Consider the following 18,102-nt stretch of genomic DNA (forward strand, 5'->3'; position numbering starts at 1 on the left):
CAATAAATAAGATGTGGTATATATAAAATGGAATATTACTCAGCCATTAAAAAGAATGAAATAATGCCGCTTGCAGCAACATGGATGGACGTGGAGATTATCATACTTAGTGAAGGTAAGTCCAACAGAGAAAGACAAAGATCATATGATACCACTTATATGTGGAATCTAAAAAAAATGATACAAATGAACTTATTTGCAAAACAGAAAGAGACTCACAGACTTAGAGAATGAATTTATGGTTGGGGGGGCAGGGATAGATTGGGAGTTTGGGACTGACATGAACACACTGCTATATTTAAAATAGATAACCAACAAGGACCTACTGTAAAAAAATTTTTTTAATCTAATATCAGTATGAGGTCATGAATTTAAACATATTTTATGGATTTCAGTTCACTATTATTATTGAAGCTTATGTGGTCTCAGTTCTGCTCCAAATCTGAAATCATCCAATTCTTCAAGATCAGGAAGAGATGATTCTGGGAAGATGGCAGAGTAGGAAGCATCAGGAATGAGTCTCCCCAACTAGAAAAAAATTTCACTGGCATAATCTGTCTTATTTTAACCATTTTGGAACTCTGAGTCTACTGAGGCTTGCAAATTCCACTGAAGGATTAAATGATGATTTGTGGTTAATTTCAGTCTATTTCACGTCTCAGCAGGGTAAAAGTTACCTATTCCCCACCCTCAGCTTTAAGGCAGGCAGCTGTGTACAATGTACCAGGAGCAGGTTATACCCAGTTTGTGTGAGTCAGGGTGGGCAAAAAGGACCTTGTCCTCTAAATTCTGGGGTTCTGTGATCTGACTGATTGCTGCTTCTGATCTCAGAGGAGCAGAAAAAGAGGCAGGGGTCTCACTGTACTTCCTCCCATTGTTATAAGCTCCTCTCACGCTGGTTAAAGTGACTTACAGGGGATTTAAAGGAACATTGTCCTTTTCTTCTCTTCATTCTTCTCTTTTCCCCTTTTTGAAACCATACATTTAAAAACTAGGACATTTAAAAGCAAATGCAGGGACTTCCCTGGTGGCACAGTGGTTAAGAATCCGCCTGCCAGTGCAGGGGACATGGGTTTGACACCTGGCCTGGGGAGATCCCACATGCCGTGGAGCAACTAAGCCCATGCACCCCAACTGCTGAGCCTGCACTCTAGAGCCCACGAGCCACAACTACCGAGCCCATGCACCACAACTACTGAAGCCAGCATGCCCTGGAGCCCACACACAACTAAGCGCACATGCTGCAAATACTGAAATCCATGCGCCTAGAGCCCGTGCTCCACAACAGAAGCCACCACAAATTGAGAAGCCCACACACCACAACAAAGAGTAGGCCCCACTCGCTGCAACTAGAGAAACCACACATGCAGCAATGAAGACCCAATGCAGACAAAATTTTAAAAATAATAATTAAAAAAAATAAAAGGAAATGCACATATGGGAAATTAGAAAGTCACTGCACATGCCCAAGTAAGGTGTAGGCTAAAAAAAGACCTTAAGTTTATACCTCAGGCTGATCCTCAGCAGAGAGACAGCCATGACAATTTAAAACAAACAAACAAACAAACAAAAACAAAACCTAGAAAACCTTGGTGAAGGAAGAGAACCTTACTTGCAGACATACCAAATTATTAGATTGAAATGTTCAGTTTTCAACAAAAAATAAGGGATACAAAGAATCGGAAAAGTATGGCCCATTCGAAGGAAAAAAACAAGTCTACAGAAACTGTCCCTGAAAAAAAAGAGCTGATGGCAGAACTACTAGACAAAGATTTTAAAACAACCATCTTAAAAATATTCAAAGAACTAAAGGAAGATGTGGAGAAAAATTAAGAGAAAATATATGAACAAAATGGAAATATCAATAAAGAGATGGGAAACCTAAAAAGAAATCAAAAAAATTCTGGAGTTGAAAAGTACAATAACTGAAATGAAAAATTCACTAGAGCCATTCAAAGGCAATTTGAACAGGCAAAAGAAAGAATCAGTGAATGTGACAATAAGGCAATAGAAATTATCGACTCTAAGGAACAGAAAAAAAAAGACTGAATAAACTTGAACAGTGTGGGACTTCCCTGATGGTCCAGTGGTTAAGAATCCACCTTTCAGGGACTTCCCTGGTGGCACAGTGGTTAAGAATCCACCTGCTAATGCAGGGGACACAGGTTCAATCCCTGGTCGGGGAATATCCCACATACCACGGAGCAACTAAGCCCGTGCACCACAACTACTGAGCCCATGTGCTGCAACAACTGAAGCCCGCAAGCCTAGAGCCTGTGCTCTGCAAGAAGTCACCGCAATGAGAAGCCCCTGCACCACAACAAAGAGTAGCCACCACTTGCCGCAACTAGAGAAAGCCCGCGTGCAGCAACAAAGACCCAATGCAGCCAAAAAATAAATAAATACATTTTTTTAATTTTAAAAAAAAAAGAATCCATCTTGCAGTGCAGGGGATGCTGGTTCTATCTCTGGTCAGGGAACTAAGATCCCACATGCCGCAGGGCAACTAAGCCTGCGTGCCGCAACTAGAGAGCCAAAGTGCCGCAACTACAGAGCCCACGGTGCTTTGGAGCCCACGCACCACAACTAGAGAGAAGCCCAAATGCCACAAGCCTGCATACTGCAAAGAAGAGCCTGTACACTGCAACAAAAGATCCCACTTGCCGCAGCTAAGACCCGACACAGCCAAATGCATAGCACAGGGAGATCAGATCGGTGCTTTGTGACTGCCTGGAGGGGTGGGATAGGGAGGGTAGGAGGGAGGGAGACGCAAGAGGGAAGGGATATGGGAACAGATGTATATGTATAACTGATTCACTTTGTTATAAAGCAGAAACTAACACACCATTGTAAAGCAATTATACTCCAATAAAGATGTAAAAGAGAAAAAAACAGATCCGACACAGCCAAATAAATAAGTAAATAAATAAACATATTTTTTAAAAAGTGAACAGTGCCTAAAGGACCTGTGAGACACCATCAAGCAGGCCAACATACAAACTGTGGGAGTCCTAGAAGGAGAAAAGGGAGAGTGGCAGAGAGAATATTTAAAGAAATGATGGCTGAAAACTTCCCAAATTTGTTGAAAGATACAAATATGTATATTCAAGAAGCTCAACAAACTCCAAGAAAGGTAAACTCAGAGAGACCTACACCAGGAAGTATTATAATCAAACTTTTGAAAGACACAGACAAAGAGAGAATCTTGAAAGCAGCAAGGGAGAAGTGACATATCACGTACAAGGAATCATCAGTAAGATTACCAGCATATTTCTCAACAGAAACTTTGGAGTCCAGAAGGTAGTGAGATGATACATTCAAAGCGCTGAAAGAAAGAAATTGTCGATCAAGAATCCCATATCTGGCAAAACTGTCCTTCAAAAGACAGAACAAAATTAAGACATTCTCAGATAAACAAAAGCTGAAGTAGTTCGTTACCATTAGACCTGCCCTACAAGAAATGGTAAAGGGAGTCCTGCAGGTTGAAATGAAAGGACACTAGACAGTAAATCGAAGCCATATGAAAAACTAAAGCTCTCAGTAAAAGTAAATGGCATGGTAAATACATGGGCAATTATAAAAGCTACTATTATTATGACAAAGATGTGTAACTCCACTTTTTGTTTTCTACATGATTTAACACATTACTGACCAGGGGATTGTTGTAGAAACTAACGTCTGTGGCCATCAATTTGTTATGCAAGTGAATACAGAAACACCCGTGTTTGAGTAAACATCAACAACTGTTTTTGCACTTAATGTATTTATTTGAAACTTTGTACATGTCTTACTAAAGCATTCTATTATTTCGTTAGAGTGTGACAGGGAGTATAGCAGGCACCTCTGTGCAGGGGAACAGAACATCTATTACAAATACACCATGTTTCATTGCACTTTCCCCTGGAAGAGTAGACTCTACACTTTCTGGTAGCATTTTTTTTTTAGTCCTGTGGGGATTATTTCCTCTAGGATATGTTCTTTTATTTTACCTGAGAGTTGACAAGGTGGATCTTTGTGCAGGGACTCTTTTAGAAATGCCACAAGAAGGACCAGGCGCAGGACTACCACTACATTCACCAGAATGGTCAGTTACCCATTCTCTAGTTACTGCTAACAAAAACTGCTTGTAAGTAATTTTATTCTGTGCCTTAAGGCTACAATAAATTTTAAATGCATTGAATAAACTGCAATTACTCAAATAGAAACCCACTTTCTTACACCATTTTCAAGTTTTCCAGAGGATATTGAAGTTTGCCAGATATTGATTGGATCAATCAACTCCGTTCATACGTTATACTCTAATACACAAGTAGGCTTAGTTATCTGATGGCCAGTCCTCCTGTCTTCCTTTCCTGTAGATGCTATGGAGGCACCATGAATAGTTGTCACCATGCGGACTAGCTTCTTGTCTTTCCATATAAGAATCACTTCTCCCTTCTGTAAGAATGTCATTTCTCCCCCTGTAGATTTTTAGATTTCTCCTTTAATTCGTTTGGTAGACCACGATTCTCTCCTATGGTCCCACAAACTCTGGTTTTACTTTTCAACAATATTTCAGATGTGGACACACTGTTGTAATAATTGTCTTAGTAAATATGGTGCCATAAATCAAGATAAGGTTGTAGGACCCGTAATATTGTTTCTTGCAGTTTCTTTCCTTCACCTGTGTAAATCTCAAGGTTGCACAGATATCCGATTTCACTTTCACTAACCATCCTGACCAAAATTTCATATTTTGTAAGTTTTCCGGGATTATAGGTTTTGAATCTGAGCCGTCCTCTCCGCTTTATGATTGCCTCATCAAGTGATAGCTCTTGTTTGGGTATTATAGATCGATTGAAATTTTGGTAGAAAATAATCCAAAAGAGGTTTAACTTTTGAAATTCTGTCTGCAGGAAGTGGAGTTTCTGGGTTATCGTTCAAGTGAAGAAACGTCATTATTTGTTCAAACCTTCTTCTCATCATAATCTTTGGAAAGATAGGTGTTTCAAAGTAAGGGATCAATCAACCAATATTCTTTCCAGTGTGACTTTCTTATTTGTCCCACCAAAATTATTAATCCAAGAAACTTCTTCATGTCACTATCAGTTACATCAGTCCATTTTGAAGCTTTACCACACTTTTTTTTTTTTTTTTTTTGCGGTATGCGGGCCTCTCACTGTTGTGACCTCTCCCGTTGTGGAGCACAGGCTCCGGACGCGCAGGCTCAGCGGCCATGGCTCACGGGCCCAGCCGCTCCGCAGCATGTGGGATCCTCCCGGACCGGGGCACGAACCCGTGTCCCCTGCATCGGCAGGCGGACTCTCAACCACTGCACCACCAGGGAAGCCCTTTACCACACTTTTTATATGATTTTTCATTCTGTTGGTGATACAAGTTTGTCTGAGAAGTGACCAACAGGAAAAAGTAGTTACCAAAAATTAATTCTGTTATTTCACTAACACTTTGCAGGTTATTACACTCAATAGTTACACCTGACACATCTGTAAGTCTTCTAATTTTCGTGAAATGTTGTCTTCAATCCACTCTTCTGTAGAAGCAAAGGAGCATTCTCCAGCACCATGAGCTTCATTTTCACTTTCTGTATCAGAATCAATCACTAAGGTTTTTTGCCTTTTTGTTGGCCTAATATTCATAGTTCAGAATATAGTTCTGATTTAGACTATCATCTTCTGAGACACTAGTATATACGTCACTTGGAAAATCAGAGAAAGTATCTGCACAAATTCATTGAAAAATTCTTCTTCACTCAAAATTTCATGATGCGTCATTTTTTTTTTTTTTTTTTTTTTTTTTTTTTTTTTGCGGTAGGCGGGCCTCTCACTGTTGTGGCCTCTCCCCTTGCGGAGCACAGGCTCCGGACGCGCAGGCTCAGCGGCCATGGCTCACGGGCCCAGCCGCTCTGCGGCATGTGGGATCCTCCCAGACCGGGGCACGAACCCGTGTCCCCTGCATCGGCAGGCGGACTCTCAACCACTGCGCCACCAGGGAAGCCCATGATGCGTCATTTTTGAAAATTTTACCATAATAAAATTGCATTTATAATATACACAAGATTGGAACAAAAACCTAAAGGAGCAAAATGTGAATGATAATGACAATCATAAGTTGTAAAAAGAACCTTTGATCAATTTTAAGTTCTAACAGCTTGGCACAGTGATGTTAATTGTATCACTCTCTAAAAACATATTGATACATCTCCAGTCAATAACATTTGGGTAACAAAAGACACATTAATAAGTCTCCAGTCAATAATGTGTTAAGAAACAGATAATTTTTTAAAAAACAATCATTAGTCTAAAAGCTAATATTATTGTAACTTTGGTATGTAATGTCACATCTCATTTTCCACCTAATTTAGGAGACTAGGGTCTTCCCTGGTGGTGCAGTGGTTAAGAATCTGCCTGCCAATGCAGGGGACATGGGTTCGAGCCCTGGTCTGGGAAGATTTCACATGCCGCGGAGCAACTAAGCCCGTGCACCACAAATACTGAGCCTGCACTCTAGAGCCTGTGAGCCACAACTACTGAAGCCCGCACACCTAGAGCCTGTGCTCTGCAACAAAAGAAGCCACTGCAAGGAGAAGCCTGCCTACTGCAACGATGAGTAGCCCCCACTCTTCGCAACTAGAGAAAACCCGCGCACAGCAACGAAAATCCAATGCAGCCAAAAATAAAGATAAATAAAAAATAAATGAGACTAAATTAATTTAAAATAATTATTAATTTATGTTTTGGGGCACACATGTATAAAGATGTAATTGTGCAACATCGACAACTAAAAGAGGTGGGGGAGTGTTATAATTTATAATGTTAAATGTAATCTCCATGGTAACTGCAAAGAAAACAGTGATAAAATATATAGAAAAGGAAATGAGAAAAGTGAAGAGAAAAACATTTCACTACAAAAAAATTAACTAAACACCAAAACACAGTAATACAGGAAATGAGGGGGGAAAAAAAGCCATAAGATATTACAAACAATAGCAAAATGACAGAAATAATCCCTGTGAGTAATCATTTTAAATGTAAATGGGTTAAACTCCTGACAGAATGGCAGAATGAATTTAAGAAATCCAACTACATGTATCTAAAACAGGACCCACTTTAGATCCAGCAACACAAAGACGTTGAAAGTGAAAGGATGGTAAAAGATATTCCATGAAAATAATAACCAAGAGAAAGCAAGGGTAGCTATATTAGTATCAGACAAAATAGACTTTAAATCAAAAAAGGTTACTAGAGACAAAGAAGGACATTACATATTAATGAAAGATTCAATACAGCAAGAATATATAACAGTTACAAACACTTACGCACTTAATAACAGATCACTAAAACATATGAAGTAAAATTTGACAGAACTGAAGGAAGAAATAGTTCTACAATAGTAGTTGGAGGCTTTAACACCCCATTCTCAATAACAGATAGAACAACCAGATAGAAGAAAAGTAATGAAACAGGAAGAAAAGTAACAAAACAGGATGTGACACAGTAAACCAACCAGATCTAATAGATTTATAAAAACACTCTGGGGAATTCCCTGGTGGTCCAGTGGTTAGGACTCTGTGCTTCCACTGCAGTGAGCACGGGTTTGATCCCTGGTCAGGGAACTAAGATCCCACAAGCTGCGTGGTGTGGCCAAAAGCAACAACAACAACAACAAAAACACTCTACCCAACAACTACAGAATACACAGTCTTCCAAGTGCACATGGAACATTTTCCAGGATAGATTATATGTTAGGCCACAGACTAAGTCACCACAAATGGATGAAGTTAGAAATCAATAACATAAATAAAACAAAAATTCATAAATTTATGAAAATTAAACAACACATTTGTAAATAACCAATGGATGAAAGAAGAAATCACAAGAGAAATTAGAAAATACTTAAGATATTAATGAAAATGAAAACACAAAACTTACGGGACACAGTGAAAGCAGTGCTAAGGGGAAAATTTATAGCTATAAAAGTTTACATTGGGCCTCCCTGGTGGCGCGGTGGTTGAGAGTCCGCCTGCCGATGCAGGGGATACGGGTTCGTGCCCCGGTCTGGGAGGATCCCATATGCCGCGGAGCGGCTGGGCCCGTGAGCCATGGCTGCTGGGCCTGCGCGTCCGGAGCCTGTGCTCCGCGACGGGAGAGGCCACAACAGTGAGAGGCCCGCGTACCACAAAAAAAAAAAAAAAAAAAAAAAAAAAAAAAAAAAAAAGTTTACATTAAAAAATGTGAAAGGTCTCAAATTAACAACCTAACTTTACAACTTAAGGAACTAGAAAAAGAATAACAAACTAAACCCAAAGCTAGCAAAGGAAAGAAAATAATAAAGATTAATTAGAGCAGAAACAAAGGAAATAGAGAATAGGAAAGCAATAGAGGAAGTCAATGAAAGACAGCTGAAAAGATCAATAAAAATGACAAATGTTTAGCTAGATGAACAGAAAAAAGAGAAGATTCAAATTATTAAAATCAGAAATGAAAGTGGGGACATTACTATCAATTATACAGAAATTTGAAGTATAAAACAATACTATGAACAATGGTATGCCAACAAATTAGACAACCAAAATGAAATGGATAAATTCCTAGAAACACAAAACTTACCAAGACTGAATCACAAAGAAATAGAAAATCTCAGTACCACCTATAACTAGTAAGGAGATTGCATCAGTAATCAAAAAACTCCAAACAAAGAAAAGCCTTGGACCTGGTGGCTTCACCGAGAAATTCTACCAAAACATTTAAAGAACTACTAGCAATCCTTCTCAAACTTTTCCAAAAAATTAAAGAGGAGGGAACACTTCCTAACTCATTCCTGGAGGTTAGCATTACCCTGATATCAAAACCAGACAAAGACAATACAAGAAAAGAAAACTAAAGACTAATATTCCTTATAAGCATCAATGCAAAAATCCTCAACAAAATACTAGTAAACCAAATTCAGCAGCGTATTAAAAGGATTACACACCATTTCCAAGTGGGAGTTATAGTTGGAATGTTGGAATAGTTCAACATATGAAAAGAAATCAATGTATTACATTACATTAATGGAATGAAGGGAAAAAAATCATCATCTCAACTGATGCAGAAAAAGCATTTGACAAAACCCAACACCCTTTCATGATAAAAATACTCAACACACTAGGAATAGAAGGAAACTAGCTCAACAAAATAAAAGCCATATATAAAAAAGCTACAGCAAACATCATACTCAATGGTGAAAGACTGAAAGCTTTCCAAGATGAGGAACAAGGCAAGGATGTACACATTCACCACTTTTTTTTTTTTTTTGGAGTATAATTGCTTTACAATGTTGTGTTAGTTTCTGGTGTACAACACAGTGAATCAGCTATATGTATACATATATTCCCTCCCTCTTGGACCTCCCTCCCACTCCACCCCATTCCCACCCATCCAGGCCATCACAGAGCATGGAGCTGAGCTCCCTGTGCTATACAGCAGGTTCCCACTAGCTATCTATTTTACACATGGTAGTGTATTTATGTCAATCCTAATCTCCCGATTCATCCCACCCTGCCCTTCCCCCCAACCATGTCCACATGTCCATTCTCTACATCTGCATCTCTATTTCTGCCCTGGAAATAGGTTCATTTGCACCATTTTTCTGGATTCCACATATATGAGTTAATATACGATATTTGTTTTTCTCTTTCTGACTTACTTCACTCTGGTTGACAGACTCTAGGTCCACCCACATCTCCAAAAATGACCCAATTTCATTCCTTTTTATGGCTAACATTCCATTGTATATAAGTATTACATCTTCTATATCCATTCATCTGTCATTGGACACTTAGGTTGTTTCCATGTCCTGGCTATTGTAAATAGTGCTGCAATGAACATTGGGGTACATGTGTCATTTTGAATTATGGTTTTCTCAGGGTATATGCCCAGGAGTGGGATTGCTGGATCATATGGTAGTCCTATATTTAGTTTTTTAAGCCACCTCCATACTGTTCTCCATAGTGGCTGTATCAATTTACATTCCCACCAACAGTGCAAGAGGGTTCCCTTTTCTCCACACCCTCTCCAGCATTTACTGTTTTTAGATTTTTTGATGATGGCCATTCTGACTGGTGTGAGGTGATACCTCATTGTAGTTTTGATTTGGATTTCTCTAATAATTTAGTGACGCTGACCATCTTTTCATGTGCCTCTTGGCCATCTGTATGTCTCCTTTGGAGAAATGTCTATTTAGGTCTTCTGCCCAATTTTTGATTAGGTTGTTTGTTTTTTTGATATTGAGCTCCATGAGCTGTTTGTATATTTCGGAGATTAATCCTTTGTCCATTGCTTCGTTTGCAAATATTTTTTCCCATTCTAAGGGTTGTCTTTTTGTCTTGTTTATGGTTTCCTTTGCTGTGCAAAAGCTTTTTAAGTTTAATTAGGTCCCATTTGTTTATTTTTGTTTTTATTTTCATTACTCTAGGACGTGGGTCAAAAAAGATCTTGCTGTGGTTTATGTCAGAGTGTTTTTCCTATGTTTTCCTCTAAGAGTTTTATAGTGTCTGGTCTATTTAGGTCTTTAATCCATTTTGAAAACTTCTGTGTATGGCATTAGGTATGGTGCTCTAATTTCATTCTTTTACATGTAGCTGTCCAGTTTTCCCAGCATCAATTATTGAAGAGGCTGTCTTTTCTCCACTGTATATTCTTGCCTCCTCTGTCATAGATTAGGTGACCATAGGTGCATGGGTTTATCTCTGGGCTTTCTATCCTGTACCATTGATCTATAGTTCTGTTTTTGTGCCACTACCATACTGTCTTGATTACTGTAGCTTTGTAATATAGTCTGAAGTTGGAGAGCCTGATTCCTCCAGCTCTGTTTTTCTTTCTCAAGATTGCTTTGGCTATTCAGGGTCTTTTGTGTTTCCATACAAATTGTAAAATTTTTTTGATCTAATTCTGTGAAGAAGGCCATTGGTAATGTGATAGGGATTGCAATGAATCTGTAGATTGCTTTGGGTAGTACAGTCATTTTCACAATATTGATTATTCCAATCCAAGAACATAGTACATTTCTCCATCTGTTTGTGTCATCTTTGATTTCTTTCATCAGTGTTTTATAGTTTTCTGTGTAAAGGTCTTTTTATTCCATGTAGAATTGGAAGTTCTCACCAAGCAATTAAGCAAGAAATAGAAATAAAAGGCATCCAAATTGGAAAGGAAGGAGTAAAATTACCTCTATGTGCAGATGATATGATTTTATATGTAGAAAACCCTAAAGAATACACACACACACACACACACACACACACACACAGAAAACTGTTAGAATAAATGAATTCAGCAAAGTAGCAGGATACAAAAATCAACATATAAAAATCAGTGCATTTCTACACACTAACAATGAATAACCCAAAAAGGAAATTAACAACTCCATTTACAACAGCATAAAAATGAATAAAAACGGCAGTAAACTTAACCAAGGAAGTGAAAGCCTTGTACAATGAAAACTACAAAACACTGTTCAAAGAAATTAAACAGACATAAATAAATGGGAATATATCCTATGTTCATGGATCATAGACTTAATATTAAGACATCAATACTAACTAAAGCAATCTGCAGATTCACTGTAATCCCCAGCAAAATTCCAATGACATTTTTTGCAGAAATAGAGAACCCATCCTAAAATACACAGGGAATCTCAAGGGACCCTCAATAGCCAATACAATCTTGAAAAAGAAGAAAGAAGCTGAAGAAGTCACACTTCCTGATTTTAAAACTCACTGCAAAGCTACAAAAATCAAAACATAGTGGTATTGGCATATAGACCAATGGAGGAGAATAAAGAGCCCAGGTATAATTCCCCACATTTATTGTCAAATGGTTTTCAACAAGAGTACCAAAAATCCAAAGGGGAATGGTCAGTCTCTTCCTCTTCTGGGAAAACTGTAAAAAGAATGAAGTTGGGGCTTCCCTGGTGGCGCAGTGGTTGAGAGTCCACCTGCCAATGCAGGGGACACGGGTTCGTGCCCCGGTCTGGGAAGATCCCACATGTCACAGAGCGGCTGGGCCCGTGAGCCATGGCCGCTGAGCCTGCACATCTGGAGCCTGTGCTCCGCAACGGGAGAGGCCACAACAGTGAGAGGCCCACATACCGCAAAAAAAAAAAAAAGAATGAAGTTGGATCCTTACTTAAGACCATACACAAAAATTAACTCAAAATGGATCAAAGATCTAAATGTAAGAGCCAAAACTATAAAACTCTTAGAAGAAAATAGGGTAAAAGCTTCACAATCCTGGATTTGGCAATGATTTCGTGGATATGACATCAAAGGCACAGGCAACAAAAGTAAAAATAGACAAAATGGACTTCACAAAAATTTAAAACTTTTGTGCATCAAAACATATTGTCAAAAAAAAAACTGTCAACAGAGTAAAAAGGCAATCCATGTAATGGGAGAAAATATTTGCAAATCATTTGTGATAAGGGATTAATATCCAGAATATATAGAGAATTCCTGAAACTCAACAACAAAAATTCTGATTAAAAAATGGGCAAGGAACTTGCACTTATCTAAAGAATATATAAAAATGCCCATAAACACATAAAACGATTTCAATATCACTACCCAATAGGTAAATGCAAATCAAAACTACAATGAGATACCACCTCATACACATTAAGATGACTACTATCAAAAAAACAGATAGTGAGGATGTTGGTGAGTATGTGGAGAAATTGAAACACTTGTGCACTGTTGGTAGGAATGTCAAATGGTATAGTTGCTGTGAAAAACAGCATGATGGTTCTTCAAAAAACTAAATGTAGAATTGCCCTTATGATTCAGCAATTCTACTTCTGGGTATATTCAAAAGAATTGAAAACAGGGTCTTGAAGAGATATTTGTACATCCATGTTCACAGCAGCATTCACAATAGCTAAAATGTGGAAGCAACCCAAGTTCCATCAAAAGATGAATGGATAAGCAATATATGGTATATCCATACAATGGAATATTATTCAGCCTTAAACAGGAAGGAAATATTTACATACGTTACAACATGGATGAACTTTAAGGACATTAGCTAATCACAAAAAAACAAATGTTGTATGATTCCACTTATACAGAAAGTAGAATGGTGGTTGCCAGGGTCTTGGGGGGATGGTGAGTTATTGTTTAACAGGTATAATGTTTCAGCTTTAAAAGATGAAAAGAGTTCTGTGTGCAACTACAGATAGAGCTAGGATACTTATATCTACCTGTCTACTGAAAGGCCTCAAACAGTGACTGACTCAGTATCCCCTAGAATACAGATTATGATCTTGAAATGCTATTTCCTTCTTTAAAAAAACAGAGTTTCTTGAAGAAATGATGATTTCAGATTTGGGACAGAATTGATTTAAGATATCAGACAACAAGGAAGCTATTAAAGACTAGTAGGGTCATATCAAAAGGATAGGCTTGAATAGGTTCCCCCCAGCCAAAGATGAGACCACATGAGCTTTGATAATAATGATAATTGCAATGAACTGAAACACATAAAATGTTTCAATTCATGACCTCATACTGATATTAGATTTTTAAAAAGAATTGTCTCATAAACAAAACAAAAAAAAAGAATTGTCTTCAGAAGATAAAAAACCGATTCACTTTCTCAAAAATTGGTAAATAAATGGATAGAATCAAACACTTATGCTGCCTTTCCTAAAGGAATTGTACTGCTGCATATTCAAATAATAGAGGACTAATATTCCAACTAATAAGTTAAAAAGCCATGATAGAATTAGAATACCACTATTTTGCAACCTTCAATGAACAGATATAGGCATCAAGTATCAACAAAAAGAGAAACAATGAGACATTCCACACCTCCTATGGTCTTGGCAAACACCACCTAGAGAATTACCAAAGGGATTGAATCTGAGTCTGATCCAGTCTTGGATCCAGCTACCAATACACGGGAATTACCCAGGGCAGAGGAACATAATTAACTGTACATGAGTGTGCAATCTGCAAAATCCAGACTGTAGGATATACAGGTCAAATGACCCAAGTTCTTCATCAGATAAATTGTAAGAAAAGAAAGTAATAGGGAGAAAACCTACAGATTAAAAGAGATTTTTTTTAAATTTAATGACAAGACTACATTATAGTGCTGAAGAATACAGATTTATGAAAAAACTTTTTTTAACACAACGAAGCAACTACTATAAAAGTCAGAAGAATGGCTACTAATGGGAGTACACAAGTAGTTGTAATTGGGATGGAGCAAAGTCTTAACACAGCTAGCATGGTTCTTCACCCTGACCTAGGTGGTATCGTCTTTTAGTAATTCATTAAGCTACACATTTTTATGTATGTTCTTTTGTTTGACTTCATAATAAAAATTCATTTTTTAATAAAAAGATTTCATTAAATAACAATAAAAGCAAAAGGAAAGGAAATACTAACTAAAAGAAGGCTGGTATAGCCAGAATGCCTAGGTTCAAATCATGGATTCCGCCACACAACCAAGAAAGTACTCATCTCTCTGTGCCTCAATTTCCTTATCATAAAATGAAGATAATAAAAGTACTTAGATCATAGGTTCTTGTGAAGATTAGGAAAGTTAATATAGAAAGGACAAATAGAACAGTGCCTGGCACACAGGACAGAAGTGGTGATCAGAGTTGGTGACCAGCTATCTGTGTTATCTTAAAAAGTTATTTAACCACTCTGGGCTTCAGTTTCCTTAACTGAGTTTAAAAAATCTGATAGGAGGGACTTCCCTGGCAGTTCAGTGGTTAAGACTCTGAACTTCCAATGCAGGGGCATGGGTTCGATCCCTGGTTGGGGAACTAAGATTCCCACATGCTGTGGTGGGGGGTGGCCAAAAAAAAAATTAAAGTATCTGACAGGATTATGAGGAGATCAAAAGGAAATATACATATAGTATTCCATAATTAGTAGATCCTTTCCACAGTCTCTCAACATCCAGAGAGAGTTATCTGTCACATTAGACATACCTCAGTCATAGCACATTCCTCTTGCACTTTTCACCTGGTCATTCAAGTTGATCTCAATGAAATGATCACTCAGTGATGCTCATATCTGAAACTGGATCTTCATCTAAGTTTCAAAAAGATAAAGAGACCCAAATCTTAAAAAGTTCATCTCCTAGTAAGAATGGTCATGTGTTATTCCCAGAACAGGCATCCGTCGTACTGGTGGTAACCACTAAACAGAAGCTGGAACAACTGAATTAGCTAATGGACTCCGATGCTCACCACCACGTGCCTTCACCCTTGTCTTCTTTCCCCTTATCTTTCCTGTCCCCGCTCTGTTGAAACATTTAGCTGGGAGTCCAATTCTATCATCATCTAGCATCAATTCTGATTCTGGCTTCAAAGGTAGAATAATTCTCATTGGCAGGGGTACTCTCAGATAGACAATACCACTGAACACAAAAAGCAAAGGCAGGGAGAACAACTTTCACAATTTCACCTGTGACCAAGCCCTCCTTTTCAGAAGTCCATACTGTGAAATTAATGTGCCAATAGTTTGCAGCTGCTTTTACCCCACTACAAGCTGTAACAGGACATAGGTCTGGAACTCTGAGTCAGAAGAGACCCAATGCTTCCCAAAGCCAAAGCAGAAGGTGCAGCTTGCTTTAATCAGTGTCATAACACACCTAAAGTAAGACTGTGAGAATAGGAGTTGCAGGGTTGGAGTTCATTTGTACATGGCATAGAAAGCCAAGTGCAGAGAAGCAAAACACATTTCTATCTCCTTGCACTGAGGTCTCCCAAGAGTCCTTTGGTAACTTGCCCTTTATAGGTCTGAAGCCCCTGTAACATGCACCATAAAATGTAATTATTTTTCACTACTTTGGGGGGGAAAAACTGGAAATAAAGCATGGCTAGTAGCTGTTCTTTCTCAAGTGAGTCACATCAAAATGTGCAATTAGCTTTCTCAAAAGTACGTATGTCACTTTACTGCATGCAATAAATGGAACATCCAATGCTTTCAAAGTCTCTATTGTCTATTAAATGCAAAAGCTCTATTCCAAAAATATGCCAACATGCTGTTTAACGTTCCTAAAAAGAACTGAATCTACCGCAAATAAGGAAATGGAATTAGCACTGGATCTCATCTCAACCAAATCATTCTGCCCCGCGAGAGGTTACATAAAGGGTCAGAACACGCCTCCAAGCAGAAGCTGCGGGCAAAACCCTAGTCAGCCACCTCTTCCCCAAAGTGGGGCGGGGAAGGCCCGGGTCTACTTGGCAATACCAAAAGTAAAACAACACAACAAAACAAAACCTCGTACAGAGGAATGAAACCAATAGAGGTAATGCGTGCCCAGTGTTTTAACATTATTACGGTTAGAAAATAAAGTGGTACAAAAACCTGTTTGGTCTGCGTGTTACGGGTCTCTTAGCCCTGCAATATTTTCACCTCATTGATTTTCTTAACAAAATCAAATTAGGCTCCGCATAATGAGGCCCCTCCGATTCTGAAATGGGCCTAATAAACCGGAGAAGGAGATACCTACTCTACCCGTCCGCGGAGCCCCCACCTTTTACTACGAGCCTTCACTAGCCAAGCGACCTTCTCAGACACCTTGACAACTGCAAAGTGGAGGGGGTCGGCCCTAGTGGACGCTTGGGAACAGAGAAACTACAGCCTATCCAGAATCCAGGCTGCGCCGGCAATCATTCCACGCTTCACGCTCACTGCCTCATTTAACCTTCTCAACCACCATGTAAGGCAAGAATTACCAGCTGTGTCCTACAACTGAAGAAACTGAGGCGCTGAGACGTTAAATGGGAAGCCAAAGATCACAAAGGGTGGGAAGCCAGACTTGAACCAGGTTTCTCAGGTCACCCCGCTCCCCCCGGCCTTTACACTGGGATTTTCATTGCTCCTCTCTGGGAACCCCAGCAAGGGTCAGTCTGACCACTCGCAGGGCGCAGGTGTGGTCAGTGCCCGGGGTTCCTCAGACAGGGGCTCCAGACGCCGCTTCTGTGCACCCCGAGAGCCGCTCACCTTTCCTCAGCCGCCGCCGCCCTCCAACTGCGCGCCCAGCCCCGCCGGCTCAGCGGCCTCCGGCCCCGCCTCTGCACCGTTACCACGCCGTGGGAGGCCGGCCAATCGAGCCCGAGCGCGTCGAGCGGCCTGCCTGTGCTCTGGCTTAAACGCCGGGGCGATTTTCTCGGACCGCCCGGGGAGGCTGGGCCTGCCCCGCGCCCTCTGGTTGGCTCCGCTTCTGGGGGTGGGGCCTAACTTTGACTTAGACCTGTGTGTGTGCGGGGCTGGTTTTGTCGTCTGCGCCTGCGCACTTCCATTGCAGCTGAAAATAGGCTCTGGCTCAAGTTGTCTTTCTCACTTACCTGGATCCTCATTTGTCAGGAAGACTTCAGAAATTTACGTTTGAGGCTGTCGGTGAAAGTGAGGTCCGGGCCACGTGGCGGCTGCAGACCTGGCTGAGCGGTGCAGCGCCTGGCATTTGGAGGACGCAAATAAGTGTTTGTTGATGACGTTTTACCCTCCCATTAAACATTTTCCAAATCTCCACGAAGTGTGAGGCCATACATAGAGCTCCAAAAATGCAAAAGTGTCTGGCTGGAGATGTTCAAAATCTAGTTAGGGAGATAGGTATACACCCTGAAATTAAGGTGCAGTGTGATAGGCATGATCAGAGAAAGGTGTCTAGGGCACAGAAGGGAAAGAAAAGGAGGATTTACCTCGGTCCCTGAAGTCTTCCTCGACCAGTGCGTCTCAACCCTGGCTGCACATTAGAATCACCTGGGGAGCTTTGAAAACAATGTTCAGACCCCAAGTTAAGCATATCAGAATCTGCTGGGTAGGACCCAGGCATTGGTAGTTTGTAAAGCTCCCCAGGTGATTCCAATGTGCAGCCAAAGTCGAGAACTACAAACCTAGAGAGATGCATAAGAAGAATGATTCTGAATGGTGAAGAGTTCCTCAGCAATACAGATAGGAAAGGTACTGAAACCGCAGAAATGCGTGGAGGGAGAGGAGGTTCAAGGACCTGCTGTTCTTTATGTCTCAGCACAGAAAGAATTCATTGAGAGGCAAAGTGATAGATCACAAGTGTTTTATTCGAGTAGGACGCTTGTGAGGCT

At 39.8% G+C, this 18,102-nt stretch overlaps 1 protein-coding gene across 1 annotated transcript in view; it reads right to left on the reverse strand.

Annotated features, from left to right (window-relative positions):
• Window positions 1-17,048, reverse strand: part of CEP70 (centrosomal protein 70) — a gene marked incomplete at its 3' end in the record, with an annotated part of 83,686 nt that extends 66,638 nt beyond the window's left edge. The window contains exons 1-2 of the mRNA XM_079705013.1: window positions 17,003-17,048; window positions 14,980-15,082 (exon numbers count right to left, since the gene is read on the reverse strand). Of these exons, the coding sequence (XP_079561139.1) occupies window positions 14,980-14,988 (9 nt within the window). The 5' untranslated portion in view covers window positions 14,989-15,082; window positions 17,003-17,048. The remainder of the gene's footprint in view (window positions 1-14,979; window positions 15,083-17,002) is intronic.
• Window positions 17,049-18,102: the final 1,054 nt, after the last annotated feature.

The sequence above is a fragment of the Hyperoodon ampullatus genome (assembly GCF_949752795.1).
Source record: "Hyperoodon ampullatus genome assembly, chromosome: 5".
Taxonomy (NCBI): Eukaryota; Metazoa; Chordata; class Mammalia; order Artiodactyla; family Ziphiidae; genus Hyperoodon; species Hyperoodon ampullatus.